We start from the raw sequence: 18,958 nt of genomic DNA, 5'->3' as shown, positions 1-18,958 counted from the left end.
CTTAAAGATCCAAAGGCTGTTCTGAGGCAGCTTTTCAACCCAAAGGTACCTGATGCCAACATGGCTCACTAAAGTATAAAATCCACCTTCTCCAAAATTTATACTTTTGACCTTTGAATTGCAAAATAGAAAACATGTTACGTTCTCTGCAACATAGCAGTGTCCAAAGTTCCGTTTTTCCCAATTTATAGTCCAAAGGAGAGTGCAACATTGACACTGCCTAAGAAGCCTTGGTCAGTTGTTACAATGCGTCAGTTGTTACATTTTGTCGATGGTACACAATATGGCCACTGTCTGTCAATACTGGTGGAAGTGAATGTTAAAGGTGTTAGATTGGGTGCCAGTCAAGTAGGTTGCTTTGCCCTAATTGGTGTCGAGCTTCTTGAATGTTGCAAAGTACGTGGCCTCTAACCTTTACTGGTAGCCGAGGCTTAACGCTGCTTGTCCAATTTGGGATTCTGGTTGAAAGTGACCTCTTTTCCTGCCCCCAGCCACTAGGGTGTTGATGGTGGGGAACCCAGTGATGACAGTGCCACTGAATAGCAAAGGAAGGTGGTAAGCTGCTTCTTGAGATATTTGTGACATACTTTGTGCTTTAATCTAAAGCGTTAAGTGCTTTAGATTATTTTGAAATGCAGTTGGGAATGAAATGTTTCTAAGCAATACGTTAATTTTTTTTCTTTTCTCTTTCAAATTATGAAATTGTAGTGGTTCCATGTGCAGTCAGACAAGTGGCCTGGAAGCTCTTGGATTAACTGATATCCGTGTCTTGGTTCGGTTAATGTGTCTTGCTGCTGCAGGAAGAGCTCAACTGGCAAATAATGGAACCGAATATTTATGTTCAAATAATCAACTTAGACCTTCAAAAGGAACATTGTGGAATACAAACTCTTGCCTGGCTTATATGAGTTCAGCTATTGGCTGCCTAGTGGCTAAAAGTCCTACTGCTTATAGAGTGTTAGTTGATGTTTGCACTCAGGTAAGATGGGGAATAAAACATTTGTAATATAAATTGATAATACTGAAAATACTCAATGAATCAGGCAGCAACTAGTTTCATATTGATGACTACTAGAGTTCTAATAAAAGGTCATTGATTTAAAACGTTAACTCTACATTTTTCCATGTTGAGTGGGGGGCATTTTCAGTTTTATTTCAGATTTTCACAATAGCAGGATTTTGCTTTTTTATTTTCATAGTATCATAGAATTGTTAAGAGCACAAAAAGAGACAGCCGGTCCACCGTGTCCATTATAGATCTCAGCAAGATCTACTCATCTAGTCCCTGCCTTTTCCCATAGCCCCACGAATAATTTCTCTTCAGTTATCCAGTTCTCTTTTGAAGGCCTTTGTTGATCCTCTCTCCAGCACATTCTCAGCCAGAACATTCCAGATCCTAACCACTCACTGCAGAATTTTTTCCTAATGTTGTAGCTTCTTTTACCAATCACCTTGAACACTGGTTCCACCCATTGGATTTGATTTTCCACATCTGCTCTAGCTAGACCCCTCATAATTGAGAACATCTATATCAAACCGCCTCTTGATCTTTTCTAGTCTATCCACATAACTAAAGTTCCTCATCCCTGGAACTATTCTTGTGAATATTTTGTGAATCGTGAATATATGCCTTCAAATCCTAAAGTACAAATCTTAAAACTTACAATATCTTTGTATTTTATTGCATTATATACAAAATACAATTTAAGATATTTGTGTAACTTTTGCAATTGGAGTCCATAGCAAGTTAGTACAGCAGATCTATTCATTTACTTAGTACAATGTAACAAATATAGTGTTCTGTGAAAAATTGTTTAAAGCTTCAATATAATAATATGCTGTATATCTAAATTGACACCTTTGAGAAAAAACAGTAAATGATCCAGGGGAACGTTTCATATGTTACTTGATCGTGATAGGAATTTAAATAGCTCCATGTTACTTTTTCCCAGGATTTGATTGCTGCTGCAACAGGGCTGCATGTAGGTATGATCCGTGACTCCCAGCAGAAGAACAGAGTGTTTCACCTTTTCCATAGACCAGTAAAAGACAACAAACTTTCTGGTTCTCCCAACTTTCTGGTAACTCAAGCCTTAGTTGAACTGCTCACTGAAAAAGGTTTCCGGCATCAGTCCAGTCGTGACAAGGAAGAGACAGAACCCAGGGGTAGGAATATTTACATGACAGATTACTTTGCTGATTTGTGAAGAAGCTTTAACCTGTTTTACAAACACATTCAGCAGTTGAATTTTGTTACAAATGCTGCTGTAAATTAATTTGTTGCCTAAATGATCGGGTCTGTTTACTGAGATAGAGTATAAAAATGAGAAGTCTTGCTCCAACTGTACGTTGTATTGGTGAGAATACATCTAAGATACTGTATATGGTTCTAGTCTTCTTAAAGGAAAATATGCTTGCATTGGTAGCATTCAGAGGAGATTCACTAAAATAGATTCGTGGGTCAAAAGGAATGCCATATAATGAAGTTTGAGCAGGTTAGACCAATACTGTTTGGAGTTTAGATTGAGAGGTTATCTCCGTGAAACATGTTAAGGTTGTGTGGGAGCTAGAGTGTGTAAATGCTGGGAGGATGTTTCCCGAAAGGTATCCCGAAATGCAGTGCACGCTGATGTACTGACAGGAGAATGTTTCATGCATGATATGCCTGTTTGGGAGAGAAGAGTAGAATGCATACATGTAAATTGAGATTCAGAAAATCATTGAAGGATATGGAAATAATTTTCACATTTTCTTTTCCAGATGCAGCTTCAAATACTACTACATCTCCCTATTATTCGTCATCACACGTAGGACCCTTAGAACTGGCCAATGCACTTGCAGCATGTTGCTTATCAGGGAGACTGAGTTCTGGACATCGTCAGTGGGCTGCACAGCATCTTGTACAGGCCTTGTCAGTGTCAGAAAGGAGCAACCAGTTCAGGCCGCAAACCTATGCAGATTTAGCAGGGGATCTCCGGAAATGTCCAACTGTTAAACTGGAAGCACACGAGAACCGGGTATAATCAATTTATCAAAATTTGAAACATTTCAAACTGATGTCTAAAACTGATCTTAATAAGACAATGTAAAATTAAGAAGTTGAATATCAAAAATATAGAAGCTAATCAGGGTATCATAGTAAGGCTGAAAATTATTTACATACAGGACAAACCAAAGTAACACAGGACTCCTAACAGAGGAGATGGTTGGGATGAAGTCAAGGTACATTTCCGTAAGAGGAAATGTTAAGAGCAACTAAAAGGAGACTTCCTTAGGTAACATGAAAGAGTATGAGGTGAAGCATAAAAAAAAGAGGTCAATGATGGTTGGCAGATTGATAATACAGGTAAGAACCAGTCTGAATAGATAAAGTTGAGAGGAGAATTGAAACAGGAAAAGAGAATATGAGAAAAGATAGGCAGAAAACTTGAAAGGAATGTAAAACTATACAGTAGGTATTAAAATGTGAATGGTGGTAAAAGAAAGGAGTAGGGCCAATTAAGTACGTAAAGAGGGATTTACATTTGGTATCTCAGTCCCCTGCCTCTAATTGAGCACCTTTGTTACTAAGAAAGGGATGCTGCCACAGACATCGTGAAGAGGAAGTGCTGAAGATATTGGATGGGCTAAGAATTTATAAAGACGAGGAGGAATAAGAAAAGCTGGCTGTGCTTAAAAGTTGATAAGTCACCAGGCTGGGATAAGGTGCATCCAAATAACCTGAAGGTAGTCACGGTGGAAATTATAGAGGCAATAGCATAATCTTCCAATCGTGGGCACGGTAGCTTAGTGGTTAGCACTGCTGCCTCACAGCGCCAGGGACCCAGGTTCGATTCCACCCTTGGGCGACTGTCTGTGTGGAGTTTGCACGTTCTCCCCGTGTCTGCATGGGTTTCCTCTGGGTGCTCCAGTTTCCTCCCACAGTCCAAAGATGTGCAGGCTAGGTGGATTGACCATTCTAAATTGGTTAGGGGGATGGGCCTGGGTGGGATGTTCTGAGGTTCGGTGTGGACTTGTTGGGCCGAAGGGCCTGTTTCCACACTGTAGGGATTCTATGATCTGTGATCTCTTGATATGAATGGGAAGCCAGAAGATTGGAGAATTGCAAATGTTGCATCTTTATACAAAAAAGGATTTAAGGATAAACCCAACGACTCTGGGTGAAAGGTTATTAAGGAGAGAGTGGTTCAAGGGATCAAATAGCATATTATTGCTCCTAACACACATGTTCCTTTGTAATATGTTTAGGGGACACGACGGCCTAGTGGTATTGTCACTGGACTGTTAATTCAGAGACCCAGGTAATATTTTCGGGACTCGGGTTTGAATCCTGCCGCAGCAAATGGTAGAATTTGAATTCAATGAAAATCTTGAATTGAGTCCAGTGATGACCATGAATCCATTGCCAATTGTCGAAAAAACCCATCTGGTTCACTAATGTCGTTTAAGGAAGGAAACTGCCATCATTAACTGGTCTGGCCTACGTGTGACTCCAGGCCTACAGCAATGTGGTTGACTGTTAACTGTCTTCTGGGCAATTAGGGATAGGCAATGAATACAGGCCTAGCCAATGACACCCCTATCCTGTGAATAAATAAAAAAAAATTATTACAGGCCAATCAGTGGTGGAAAGATCATAGAAACAATAATCCAGGATAACATTACCATTCACTTGGACCAAAGTGAGTTTATTAAAGCCAAATAGTGGTTGAATAACTTGACCTAGTTTATTGATGACAGCTGGTTGAGAGTCATGCAGTGTTTATGGACTTCGGAAGGCATTTAATAGAGTGCCACATAATTAGCTTGATGGCCAAGTTGAAGCCCATGAAACAACAAGAAAGGTAGCAAAGTGGAAAATAAGTTGCCATCAGGAAACAGCCATCATGCCACCATTATTGAATGGCTTGAGGTGTACTCATGTTCCTATGGTCCTCTGGGACTATGGTGACTTTATCTTTTCCTTCTGGATGATTTCTTTTAAGCTCATTACAGCTAAAGCTGTGGTGGGGAGTGAATATTTTTCTCATCTTGGCTCCCAGTACTTCTGGTATACCAAGACCAGAGTAAGAATAAAGTTCAATAAGCTTTGTTCCTCTTAAAAGCTAGAAGAAACCCACTATTGAATAAATCTGTTTATTTAATATTGGTTGTAATTGATCCTTAAGGCCTTTTGAGAATGATTTTAAAAAGGCAAAATGCAAATCTAGGTAATAGAACCATAAAATTGTTATAGCTCAAGAAGCCACTGGGCCCCTCATAAGACTATCAACAAGACAAGAAACAGGAGAAACCCATCTAGTCCCACATCCTGTCACTTCCCCGTAGCCCCATACTGCAATTTCTTTGCATTTCGGTGCTTATCCAGATTCCTTGTGAAGGCCTCGTATCAGCTTCCACTACCACATCCTCAGGCAATGTATTCCAGACTATGACAATGCATTACATAAAAAAGCTTTTCCTTGTAAAGCTGTTGATTATTTACCTTAGATAAGTGACCTCTGGTTTACAACCCTTCTGCTAACAGGAACCGTTTTTCTGTTAGATCCTCTGTGATTTTGAATGTTATTTATCAAATCTCCTCTCACTTTGGTACTCCATGAAGAACAAACTCCAGATTCTCTAATCTACATACCTAAGTCCCCAAGGCCCTCAAATTCTGGAACTATTTAGATAACTCTTCACATACTCCTCATGGGTGCAGTGCCCAGAATTAGGCACAAATATTCCACTTGAGACTGAATCAGTTTTCAATAGTCGTCATAAACTCCGTGCTCTTGTAGTCAATTCTTCTATTTATAGAGCCTAGGATCCCAGTCATTAAGTACTACTACACCTTGTCCTGTCACTGTCAACAGTTCTTTTTTTTATTGTTAATTGGGAGTTGCTGGCTAGGCCACCATTTATTACGCTATCCCTAATTGTCCAGAGGGCAGTTAAGAGTCAGCTGTGGGTCTGGAGTCACATGTAGGCCAGACCAGGTAAGGATGACAGTTTCCTTCTCCAAAGGACATTAGTGAGCCAGATGGATTTTTCTGACAAATGACAATAGTTTCGTAATCATCATTAGACTCTTAATTCTAAATTTTTATTGAACAAACTCCACCATCTGCTGTGGTAGGAATTGAATCCAGGTACCTAGAACATTACCTGGGCTATTGGATTAACAGTCTAGTGATAATACCACAACACCATCGCCTCCACCACGAGACACATTCTGTCAGTTTGAGTACTTACCCATTATTCCAACTGTGTTTCTTGCCATTCACCAATTTCCTATCCATGTTAATAATTAGCTTTTAGGTCTGTGGACTTCCACCTTAGTCTCCGTGTGGGACTTTGTCAGAAGCCTTCTAAATGAATGAATTAGTTTCATTGTCACATGTACACAAATGAGCACAGTGAAAAGTTTAGAAGTAACCACTTATGGTACGATCTTAGCTACGTGATACCTAAGCACACACACTTCAGAACAAATTCTTAGGAAAAAACAATTAGAAAAATAAAGAAATAGCAAGTTCACCATAACAGATCGTCGGAATCAACTAGAAAATTTCGAAATAAAAAGTTCAGATCAGCAGTCCTTCCAACCCAGGCCACACTGGCACCTAGACTCAAGTCTGCACCAGGCCTTGACTCCAGACTGCACCGGGCTTCACCTTGAGGCCAGGAGACCACTCTAGATTCACCTCAAGGCCGGACGTTCATGCTGAGGCTGTGCCAGGCCAAAAGACCATCATGGACTGCCGAAAGACCATCATGCTGGGCCAGGAGGACGCCACTCCGAGTCCACGCTGACACCTAGAGTCTGAGGCCAGGAGTTCAGGATGTCACCGAGGAGAAAAAGAACAAACACAAAAGAGAGAAACGGAGTAAGAAAAAAGAAAAGGAAATGGACGGAGCGGACAGGCTCCAGCAGAAGCAATCTACGCCGTTGCCATCTGGAAGTCCATATAAACAACATCCATCGACTTACCTCTGTCCACCACCTCTGTCACCTCCTCAAAAAAACCTGAGGTTTGTCAGGCATCACCTGCCCCTTATGGAGCCATGCTGACTGCACCTGATTAACTGAATTTTTTTGAGATGATCAGTTACACTAGCTTTGATTTTTAACTCCATCAATTTCCATCAAATGTGAGGTTACCTCATCTGTAATTCTATGGTTTCCCTCTGTTACCCTTCTTAAGGGGTAGAGAGACCTGAGCAAATTTCCTATCCAGAAGTACAACTCCATAATCTTTGAGTTCCATGGATTCAGGTTAGGGCATCGGCAGTATGCTCTCCTACCTCCTTTAACACCGGTGAACGGACCATATGGCTGCTCCCTCATTAGAGAGAGGGGGAGAGATATGACTGGTGGTGGTTTAACCTGAGGGTCACCACACCTAGGTGAGAGGAGAGGTTGAGAAGGAGAGTCCTTTATGGTAACCTTAGTGCAGGAATTGAACCCACACTGATGGCATCACTCTACGTTACAAACCAGCTGTCCAGCCTGCTGAACTAAGATGGTATGATCCAGTTAGGAGGAATGAACTTATTTCCTTCCCTGTCCCACTGCTCCACAACTGACGACAAAGTTGAAATTTAAAATAGAAACTAATATTGCTAATTTTATTTTGAGTGTTCATATCAGGCTAAAAGTAGCTCTTTTAAAGAAACAATTCTGCCATGTACCTTAAGTAACAACTAAAGAACTAGTTAATTGCAAACCAAACTTACTTGAGCAAAGATGTAGAGATTAAAAAGTTTTAAGCTCTACAAACATGTGTAACTACGCTTCTTGAAAAATAACACGGACACACCCTGAAAAAAATAACTGCAGTATGCAATGTTTAAGAGTCCCCTGGCCAAGTAACAGTTAAATTTTTTTAAAAATTACAAATCGTCCCAAATATTGATTTGCAGTCAAAGCCACTTCCCATAGAAGCTATTGGCACCGGGTTCTCTTCTCAGAACAGTTATGGCTAATTGAGTTCTCTGATAACTGTGGTGGGTGGATTCTGAATTCTCCTTAAGCAATCTCCACAAGTAGTGGTGAGGTCTTCCATGTAAAAGATCTTTTCAACCCAGAGTAAGAGTGAATGTTATTTCCCCTGAAGCAGGTAAATCTTCAACATTGGTTTCATTTTAGCAAGGGGAGGCAATGGCCTTGTGGTATTATCGCTGGACTGTTAACCTAGAGACCCGGATAACATTCTGGGGACCCGGTTTCAAATCCTGCCACAGCAGATGGCGGAATTTGAATTCAGTAAAATATCTGGAATTAAGAATCTAATGATGACCATGAATCCATTGTCAATTGTCAGAAAAACCATCAAACTAACATCCTTTAGGGAAGGAAACTGCCATCCTTACCTGGTCTGACCTACATGTGACTCCAGGCCCATCGCTATGTGGTTGACTCTGAACTGCCCTCTGGGCAATTAGGGATGGACAATAAATGCTGCCTAGCCAGCAACGTCCTCATCCCATGAATGAATAAAAAACATAAGTTTCTGTGTTGAACGCACAGGCAGGACAAAATCTTATATGAACTTGACCTTTAAAATTGGCTGCCCATTTTCTGTCCAGGGAGCTGGGGGAGTAATCAGAAATGAAGGTTGAGCCAGTGGACGAGGTAAGAGCTGAAGGGAGGAGGATACCAGTTCATGAAGTAGACTAGGCGAAAAATCTGACTTGGGGCTCCAGCACTGTGGCCAAAATGAAAACAAAGGGATTAAGTATAAAATATCTCTCCAGCCCTTGGCCCTCAGTCTCCATGTCTCAGCTATACCATCTCATGTCCCTTATGCAACCCTGTGCCCCTTCCCATTCCTCCATGACCTTTCAAACGCACTCTGCCAACTTAGTGTCTACTTCCAACAACCACCTTTTCTCTATTCACCTACTGTGCCAACTCACATGGCATCCACAAATACCCATGCACATGGGATAACAAATATATTTCTATTGGTTTCTATACTGCAGAATGTAGAACTTCATTGAGAGAAGTACCATCTGGAATGTGGACATCACTGCATGCCCTGGAGAAGGTGGTGGTGAGCTGCCTTCACAAACTGCTTCACTCCTTATATTGTAGGAGCACTTACAATGCGTTTGGAAGAGAGTTTCAGGATTTTGACCCAGTGACCATGAAAGAACAGCAATACAGTTGCAAGTCAGGATAGTGTCTAGCATGGAAAGTAACTTAGTGTTCCCATTTATCTGATGCTCTTGTCCTTCAAGGTGGTAGAGATTGCAAGTTTAGAAGATACTGGCAGAGAAACCCTGATGAGTTACAGTAATGCATTTTGTATATGGTACACACTGCTGCCATTGTGTATTGGTGATGGTGGTGGTGGTCAAATAAGCAAGCTGCTTTGCTCTGGATAATGTCAAGCTTATTGAGTGTTGTAGGAGCTGCAGTAATTCAAGCTAATAAAGAGTATTCCATCCTGACTTGTGTCATGTAGTTGATGGACAGGGATTGGGAGACGGAAAATAAATGACTCACCATAGGATTCTTAGCCTCTAGCCAGAGTATTTATATGGCTTGTCCAGTTTAGTTTCTGGTCAATGGCAACCCCTGAATGTTGGTGGTAGAAGTTTCAAGTGATGGTAATGCCATTGAATGTTGTGAGACAATGGTTAGGTTATTTCTTGAGGAAGATGTACACCATTTGGCACTTGTATGATGTGAATGTTAACTGCCACTTCTCAGCCCCAGCCTGAATGTTGTCCAGTGACAGTTTCATGGAGTTTATGCACTCTTAGATACAACCTTTCCAAAGTCTTCCCCGTAGGATCCCTGTCTACAACACTTAAAAGTTACCTGAATCTAGGAAATTTTGTAAAAGTCATAGCCTGAGCACCTATCTCTGCAGCTATCTATTTCAGAACCTGGTACAGGGAGCTTGTCCTATTTTAGTCCCTTAAGTTTCTCCAGAACTTCTATTTATTTATTTTAATTCCCTCATTCTTAACACTTAAGTTAACCTTTATTTCTGCAATGCAACTATTTATCTTCTACTGTGAAGGCAGACTCAAAATTTTTGTTTTATATCTCTACCATTTCCTCACTCTCCATTTAAAAAAAAATTCTCCAGTCCATCTTTCTAAGGAACCAGTGTTTTATGTTGTTGTAAAGTTTCTCACAGCCGTGTACTCTCGGCTAATTTGTTCTATTCTTTTTCCTATTTATAATCTTTTTGACGTCCCTTTGCTAGTTTCTGAAACACTCCAAATTCTCAAACTTACTACTATTCTTTGCAATATTATAACCCTTCTTAATTATAAAAAATCTAATACTATCCTTAACCTCCTCAGTAAGGTACGAATGGATGGTGATAATGATTATATTCTGAGAGTGGTGGAAGGTATCTAATCTTTATCTGTTTTGATATCAATTTCAGGTTGCAAGTTGTTCCTGGTCAATTGGAAAGTCTTTGCTAGCCACGAGTGCCCTGGATGGAACCATTCGCCTCTGGACTTTAACAAAAAACACAGTTGCTTTAAAGCAAACAATTTGTTTTAAAACTTGGTATGTTTACATGACTTTTACAAGCATATGTTGATCCTCTGATGCGCACTGCAAAATGGGCAGCAAATTAAACTTTTTTTTCCAACATTAACAAGATCCACATTTGTCCAGCCATCAGGGCACCTCTCGTTGGGTATTTATGATGCACATATTGGTGCTTATTTATCACTAAATCCACTTGTACCTAAAATTGAGCCTCCTCCCTGAATCCCTCATCTGTATCCAGGTGTACTACTTCTTGATCTACAGCTAATGGGTCAAACAACAATTTGAACAATATTAGGCATGAAGAATATCAGATTCTGAGGAAGAACGAGGGCATTAGAACATAGCACTCGGAGAGCAAAATGATGAGGTTACTGCCATTTGACTGTTGTTCTCATCAGTGGTCTCAATGTCATGACAAAAAGTAATTGACCTGAAATATTAACTATATCTTTCCTCATTGATGCTACTAGACCTGCTGGAAACTTCCATGATTTCCTGTGGTTGTTTTAGATTTGTAGCATCTGTTTGTAAGTCTGTTCTGCTGATACTGGTTGAAAAAATGATTTTGGCCAGGACTCCAGAAGTGCCTTTGCTATTCTTAAAATCCTTTATGTCTGGGCAAACAGGACCTCAGTTTAATGTTTCATCTGAAAGACAACCCTTTAGACAAAAGAGTACTCCCTTAGTACTGAACTAAAGTATCAACTCAGATTATGATCTGGAGTCCTAGAGTGGTGTTTGATATAAGGGCAAGAGTGGTTGAGCCAAGCTGACTCGTGGGCGTGAATTCAAACAATAGGTAGATCTGGATCCAGTTGGATATAGTAATAAGAATCTGACTCCATCCCACTTATTTCCGGTTTTAACTGAGGCAAGCATGGTGTTGGGCATGCATCCAGCTTACTTCCAGGAGACCGATTTAATTTAAATTAAATTTCACTTGGGCCTTTGGATTTCTCCAGATTCGGGAAATATGGCAGCAACTGAGAGGTGAGAATTTCTGGATCCTGTAAGTGAGTGACTATGAAGTGCCTTTGGACTTCTCTGCTAGATTAAGCTTACCTGCCTTACCCTTGCCACTCACCAGCCAAGACATTACCTCCACTTTGATCCTTCTATTATACCTCATTCCCTTTCCAACCTCAAGGTGTACCTTAGCTCCCCATTCATAATCTCTCTTCATCTCCATTTGCTTGAAAAAAAGGTTTTAATCCATACTTTGCTGTCGAATTGGCAGAACGAGGGGAAGCTGATGCTCAAAACACCTTACCCACCTCCCCATAATTATTAGGGCTTTGTAGATATGTCTGTATATTCAGCAGATAACCAACAATGCGATATTGGTAATAATAGTGAAATTTCCTTTCCTTTCTATACGCTTCATATAAACCTACCAGTGAAGACTCTGATAAGAGGCCGAGTACACCTACAGGTGACATCAATTTGTCTCCTGTTCACTGGAGTGCAAGTGGTGGATTCTTGGCTGCTTCACAAGACAAAATAATCAACATCTATCATGTGGATGGTAAGATATTAATAATAAACAGAACCCATTGCATACATCCCCTCCTGCTTTTGGAACAATATTTGCAATATACCGCTATTCATCACTGTGTCAAAAGGCTAAATTAATTCCATAGTATTAGTGAATATTCATTGCTCAGTAACAGCCCATTCAGTTTAACAAATTTGAGCTGGTATATGTCTCTTTCCATCTTTCTTTTAACTGAACCCCATCAACCCAGCTTTCCATTGCTTTCTCCTTTGTACGCTTAGCTTTCCTTTAAATGTATCTCTGGTAATTGACTTGACAAGTCCTTGAAACAAGTAGTTTGCTTTCTGTCCATTCTCTGGGTAAAGAGTTCTCTCCCAAATTCCCAATTGGATTTTTCTGATATTTATCTTCTATTCATGGGGAGGCAATGGCCTAGTGGTTTTACTGTTGGACTGTTAATCCACAGATCCAAGTAAAGTTCTGGGGACCCTGGTTCGAATCCTGCCACGGCAGATGATGGCATTTGAATTCAATAAATATCTGGAATGAAGAGTCTAATGATGACCATGAATCCATTGTCGATAGTTGGAAAAATCCATCTGGTTCACTAATGTCCTTTAAAGAAGGAAACTGCCATCCTTACTTGGTTTGGCCTACATGTGATTCTAGACCCACAGCAATGTGTTTGACTCTTAACTGCCCTTTGCGCAATTAGGGCAGGGTAGTAAATGCTGGCCTGACCAGTGTTGCCCACTCCCCATGAGTGAATAAAAAAACTTGGTTCTGGGCTCATCTAAAGTAGAAAATATCTTTTCTGCAACTGTACTTACAAACAGCCATAATCTTAAAGGCTTAAAGATCTTAAAGATGTGACTTTAGATCAAGTCACTCCTCAGTCTTCTGTTCTGTAGGAAAAAAGAGTCTGTTCTTCTCAAGTTCTGATATTTTTCTAATAAAACTTTTTTTTGTACCTTATCCAGTATCTCTCCTTTTTCTTGTAATATAGACACTAGAACTGTTCACAATACTCCCAAGTGTGATCTAACCATGATCAGTTAGAGTAACTGTGTCTGCCACACATACACTATGCCAATGCCTCTTCCTAAATGGTGATATTATCATCTTTGGCCAAGGTGAAAGTTGGTAACTCAACTGTATCGTGGGCAGAATATTGATTTTTGTTTAGAAATGTTTTTCACTGCTGATGAATTTTTCAAAAAAACCTTAATGGTTATTCATTGCTAGTTACAAAGGTAAGTGGAAAATATGCAGTTCCAACTATCTCTGGAAAATATGATTTCTGTTTTAGAACAATATAGACTTGACCTTCATCACAGAGGATTTGAGTACAGGAGTAGAGTTGTCTCGCTTCACAGAGGTATAATGCCTTGGAGTGACTGTGTAATTTTGGTCCCCTTAAGTAAGGATATGCTTGACATAGAAGGAATGCATTAGAGATTCAACGATTAATCCTTGGGGTGACAAAATTGTCTTGTAGGGAGAGATTGAGTCTAGGTCTATATTCCCTAGAGTTTTGAAGAATGAAAGGTGTCCACATTGACAGTTGAAACATTCATACAGGATGTGACAGGGTGAATATTGATTAAAATATTTCCTCCTGGCTCTTGTGTCAATACTTCCTGATGATTGCACAATATTCAGCACGATTGACAGCTTCTCAGATACTGAAGCAGTCTGTGTCTATATGTATCAAGGCCTGGACAACATCCAGGCTTGGGTTGACAGGTTGCCCTGCCACAGGAAGGATGTTGTTAAACTAGAAAGTATACAGAGGGGGAAAAAAATTACAAGGATGTTGCCAGGACTGGAAGGTTTGAGTTTTAAGGAGAATTTGGATAGACTGGGACCTTTTACCCATGAAGCATTGGAGGCTGATTAGTGACCTTTATAAATTTGTAAAATTGAGGGGCATGGATAAGGTGAATAGCTAAGGTCTTTTTCCAAGGGTGGGGGTGACCAAAACTAGAGCACATAGGTTTAAGATGAGATGGGAAAGATTTAAAAGGGCCATGAGGGGCAACACTTTTACACAGAGGGTGGTGCATATACAGAATGAACTGCCAGAGGAAGTTGTAAACGTACGTACAATTACAACATTTAAAAGATAGGTACGTGAACAGGAAGGGTTCGGAGGGACATTGTCCAAACACCAGTAAATGGGACTAAATCAGTTTAGGTTACCTGGTCAGCATGGACGAGTTGGACCAAAGGGCCTGTTTCTGTGCTGTATTACTCTATGACAAGTGCTGGGCAGTGACCAGTCTCTCATTTCTGCTCAAACTGTTTTGATACCTTGATTTCCTGAGCTTAGATTTTCCCCCTCTATTTTACTATTGTCGTCATTAACTAACAGAGCCACCTCTCAATTTTATTGTAGTTGTCTTATCATTCTTAAATATCTTGTACCATCTCAAACCATGTCATCCTGCAACTGTGTCTACCGCATACCTTCCAGATTGTACTTATTCACTTCTATTTGCGTTCTCAGTAAAACTGTTTTGTTTCAAATGCTGTATGCATTCAGATAAGAGTCCTTAGTTTTATTCTTTCTCTCTCATTGTAAATTTTAGTCTTGTCTTTTGGTTGACTCTTAAATAAATATTCTCGTTCCCTTCCTGTATTTTTAAAAATAATTTCCCATATTAAAACATTAATACTCCGAGCTCGACACCTATTTGAGTTACTGCATTTTTTAAAATTTGATCCTTTGCCCCAAATGTTGAAACAGTTTAACTGCTTTTCAGAACCTTTTTACTTCATTCTGTGATTGGCAAGAACACTGGTCCTCATACGGTTCAGATGGAGACAGTCCCACCTTTTACAGAGCTCACTTTCTCCAGAACTGGTGCCAGTGCCTCATGAGCCACAACCCATTTCTCCCAATCAGCCTTCATCTCTCTGGTCTGATTTGCCCTATGCCAATTTACATGGATCTGAAGTAATGCAGAGTTTATGACCTTGAAGTTCTCCTTCTAAACATGATACTTAGTCCCTCACACAGACTATCCAGAACCACACCTATTGATTATATGCCAACCTTTTCCTAGCGACTTTCAGTTTTGAACAAGAGTCACTGGACCTGAAACATTGAGTCTGCTTTCTCTCCACAAATGTTGCCAAACCTGTTGAGTTTCTGCTTTTGCCCCACCTTTGATTGGTAGCTACATAGACCATGACAAGTGGATCCTCCTCCTCCCGCTGTAGGTTCTTCCCCAGCCATGAGCAGATGTCCCAAACCCAGGTGGCAGGCAATAACACAGCCATCTGGACTTGGGGTGTTTGCTGCAGAGAATGGTTTCAGTCCCCCTTACTGTACTGTCCTTTACTACCACTATATTCCTTTTTAAGTACCCCGAATGGCTTCCTGTATCATGGTGACATGGTTAGCTCATCCACCTTGCAGCACTCAGTCTCATCAAGACAGGCTGAAAGTATCTCAAACTGTTAGACAATTGCAAAGGCTGACACTCCTACAGTGTTCCCCTCTGGCTCCTGTGTTCCCCTCTGGCTCCCTTTGTCCAATCTCTGCCTGTCCTGTATTTTACATTGCTTTCTATAAGTTGACAAATGTTTTGTTTCTTCTAAAGGAAACCAAATCCATGTGAAGGTTCAGCCTTCCTGGATAACAGCTATAACCTGGGCAGATGTTCAAACGCCACTTGTAAGCAAAAGCAATAACAAACAAGCGGAGTTTCTATTAGTGGGTCGGCTGGATGGATCAATTGGCTGCATCGAAGTTACAGAAGTATCCGTTTCTGATCCAATTGACCTCATGCATTGTCAGAGGAAAGATGGTATGTTCAAATAATAGCAACTTCTACCTACATTGCTATTCAGGGAAGTGATACACACATATTTCAATAAAATCCTGCACATTGTTTGCAGTCACAAAAGCTTTGCAATTATCATCAAATATTTTCTGATTCTATCTTGTTTGTCGGGTGTTACAAGACCTCCACCCTAGCTTGCTCTTCCCACAAACTTTACTTTTCAGTTGAGATTCATCCTATCCTTTTTTACAGGAAATTTATCCTTAATTTCACAGTACAGGGATACTGCCTATATAGCAGTAAAGGAGGAAAGGGTTGGGTAGCAAGATTGGTTTGGAAAGAAATAGATAATGCAGACACATAAAAACTTGACAGTCCTCCAAAATAGCAATGTCAATTGGTGTGGATAGGATACGTCCTTTTTGATGAAAAAAACGAGGATGAACATTTTGGAAGCCCTAACTGTGGTTTTCCAATCCTCATATGTTGTAAAGATGATTTCAAAGCACTAGAGGTTGTAAATGTTCCACCTCTGTTTGAAAGGGGTTAGAATTGAGCCCAGCAATTGAAGTCCTGTGTAGATTTTTTTTTTGTAATCCAATGGCAGCAAGAACAGTAACCATGTAATACAAATCTAAAGTGATCGACAAAAGTAGACAGTGCTAACAAGTATTTTTTTTTTAACACAACTGTTTGCAATGAATTGGAATACACTATCTGCAAAGTTTATGGAATCAGATTGATTAGTAGCTTTCAAAATGGAATTGGGTAAGGGAAAATCTAGCAGAGCTATGGAGAAAGAGTAGAGAAATGTGTTAAATTTGACAGCTCTGTCAAAGACCTAATGAGCTAAATGGCCTCCATCTGTAGCATGTCATTACAACATTCTTGGACTCTTCATCATGAGTATTGCTATTCTATAAGCTGATATTCAGCATCTCTCTTGCTGCACTTATTTTTAAAAGTATTTAGTTTTTCTGCTACTGTGATCTGTATAGCATCCAGCTACGTGCAAGTATCATGCAAATCCTGCTCTGGTAATTTTGAGAGTTCATTGAATATTTTTAAATTTTCATGTTCCAAACTATTTTTGAGGCATTTAGTGTTTATGCACATATTTTATTCTGCATGATTTAGTGTACAGACAGCATTTTGTAATTTTTTTTTGAATTTTTAATATAATTCTGCAATGTCTGTTTTTTTGTTCCATAATAAAATCTTAAATAAAATAATTTGCTATTTTGCAGTTTAGAATACTATGCACATTTATTCTTCTGTAGAGGTGACTTAGCACATCTGTCCATAAACTGCTGCATGAGTCTATATTTGTTTTACCAATATAAGCCTGCACATTTTCAAAATGGAACTAAAACAGACTGGTGTAACTTTAGTAACCAGTAACTGACTGCATTAATGTCCTGGATACAGACTATTTACGTGGCCTCCCGTCTGCATTGATTTACACTCCAAAAAGTAGGAGAGAATTAATTGTTTCACATTTTCGGTACCATGCTGTCTAAATATTTTGAACTTGGTATTGGATGTTCAAAATATGTGATGAAACAAAAATTGTCTGTTTTTTTTTTTGGAACTGTAAAATCAAGTATCCATTCTGAAGATATTGAATTTCAATTGTTTATCAAATAACTGAGTATAAAATGGTGCCGGTACCTAAGCATTTGCAAAGCTGCTCCCAAACCTACCTAACGTTGCACATATCCAGTTTTGACAGTAATTCAGTATCAGGCTTTATGGGTTTAAATTGTCCAGATCTGTTATGTTATCTTTTGGGGCTGTAATCCACAATAAATGTCTTAATTATTATTCAGTTGCTGTTCAGTGCATTGCTTGGTACAGTGAAGACAAACCCATTGCAGTTGGATACTCCGATGGAAAAATATTACTTGCAGCAAGAGAGCCGCATAATTCAGAAGAATCTGTGATAATTGATTCATTTCAGGTAAGCCATACTTTCCTTAAAACTGTTCACATAAGAACACTATCAAAGTCATTTCAAAATTTCACTTTGACCCTCAAGGTCAGCAGTACCCAGACCCTTGTTTTTAATGTAAACTGTATGTCTATTTTCCTTTTTCACCCTGCTTCTCAATGCTCCCCCTCTAACTCTGTCTGCCACCCTTTGCTCTACGTGAACCTCCTTCCCCAGTTCATCAAGGGCTGCTGCACCTCTAGCTCTTCACTCGTGGATGGACCTATTCACCATCTCTTCCCTCTGCTTCATCACTGACCGTCTCTCACTCATCACCAGGCCTATTACTCCTTCAGCCAACACCTGCCCACCCCCAACTTCCTGGATTCTGTCTGCTGCCCATCTCTGCCGTACACTCCAACCAGAAACCTCTTTCCCCATCCATCACCCACCCCCCCCCAAACTTACAGGATGCTATCTGTCTTCCATCCACCCCACCATGCTAGATTGTTCCTCCACCATGGCCTTTGCTGTACCCCAATCTGTGCTGTGCTGCCTCCTGGTTCACTTTATCTTACTTTGTCCTCTTTCCTTAGCATAAACCAAATATTCTGTTGAAAAAGAGGCGCTGATATACAAAAATTAAGGTTAAGTAGCGTAAGGAAGAAAAATCTTTCATGGGAATAACTTGTAGTTCACTGAGCAGCATGCAATGCCAACAAGCAAACCTAGTTTAAAATTTGGGATATATGGCCAAAAAAGTAGTGATAAATCCCTGCTGCTTGTATAATTCCAGTACAGGTACTACAGCTCAAATACTGTAGGTAAGGAGAGCTTGAAGAGCCTTATATTGTGTATTGAAGAGGTATGTTTAAGACTCCAAGATTGTTGATGCACTCTGCAATCATTCATCCCATCTGAGATGTTTCCACTAGTAGGAGAGACTAGGACCCAAGGGCACAGCCTCAGAGTAAAACCACAACTCTTTAGAACTAAGATGAGGGGGAATTTCTTCAGCCAGACGGTGGTGAATCTGTGGAATTCATTGCTGCAGAAGGCTGTGGACACCAAGTCATTGAATGTATTTAAACAGAGATAGATGGGTCCTTGATTGGTAAGGGGATCAAAGGTTATGGGGAAAAGACATGAAAATGAGGCTGAGGAACATATCGGCCATGATTGAATGGCAGAGCAGTCTCAATAGGCTATGTGGCCTAATTCTGCTCCTGTAT

At 40.1% G+C, this 18,958-nt stretch overlaps 1 protein-coding gene across 1 annotated transcript in view; it reads left to right on the top strand.

Moving 5' to 3' along the window:
- LOC109911101 (probable E3 ubiquitin-protein ligase HERC1) overlaps nt 1-18,958 on the top strand; it is a 266,602-nt gene that overhangs the window by 178,534 nt on the left and 69,110 nt on the right. The window contains exons 36-42 of the mRNA XM_048621230.1: nt 709-979; nt 1,953-2,166; nt 2,761-3,017; nt 10,395-10,522; nt 11,908-12,035; nt 15,614-15,820; nt 17,626-17,756. Of these exons, the coding sequence (XP_048477187.1) occupies nt 709-979; nt 1,953-2,166; nt 2,761-3,017; nt 10,395-10,522; nt 11,908-12,035; nt 15,614-15,820; nt 17,626-17,756 (1,336 nt within the window). The remainder of the gene's footprint in view (nt 1-708; nt 980-1,952; nt 2,167-2,760; nt 3,018-10,394; nt 10,523-11,907; nt 12,036-15,613; nt 15,821-17,625; nt 17,757-18,958) is intronic.

The sequence above is a fragment of the Rhincodon typus genome, chromosome 1, assembly GCF_021869965.1.
Source record: "Rhincodon typus isolate 14 chromosome 1, sRhiTyp1.1, whole genome shotgun sequence".
Classification (NCBI taxonomy): domain Eukaryota; kingdom Metazoa; phylum Chordata; class Chondrichthyes; order Orectolobiformes; family Rhincodontidae; genus Rhincodon; species Rhincodon typus.
The sequence above is the reverse complement of the archived record's forward strand: the minus strand, read 5'-3'. Positions and strand labels throughout refer to the sequence as shown.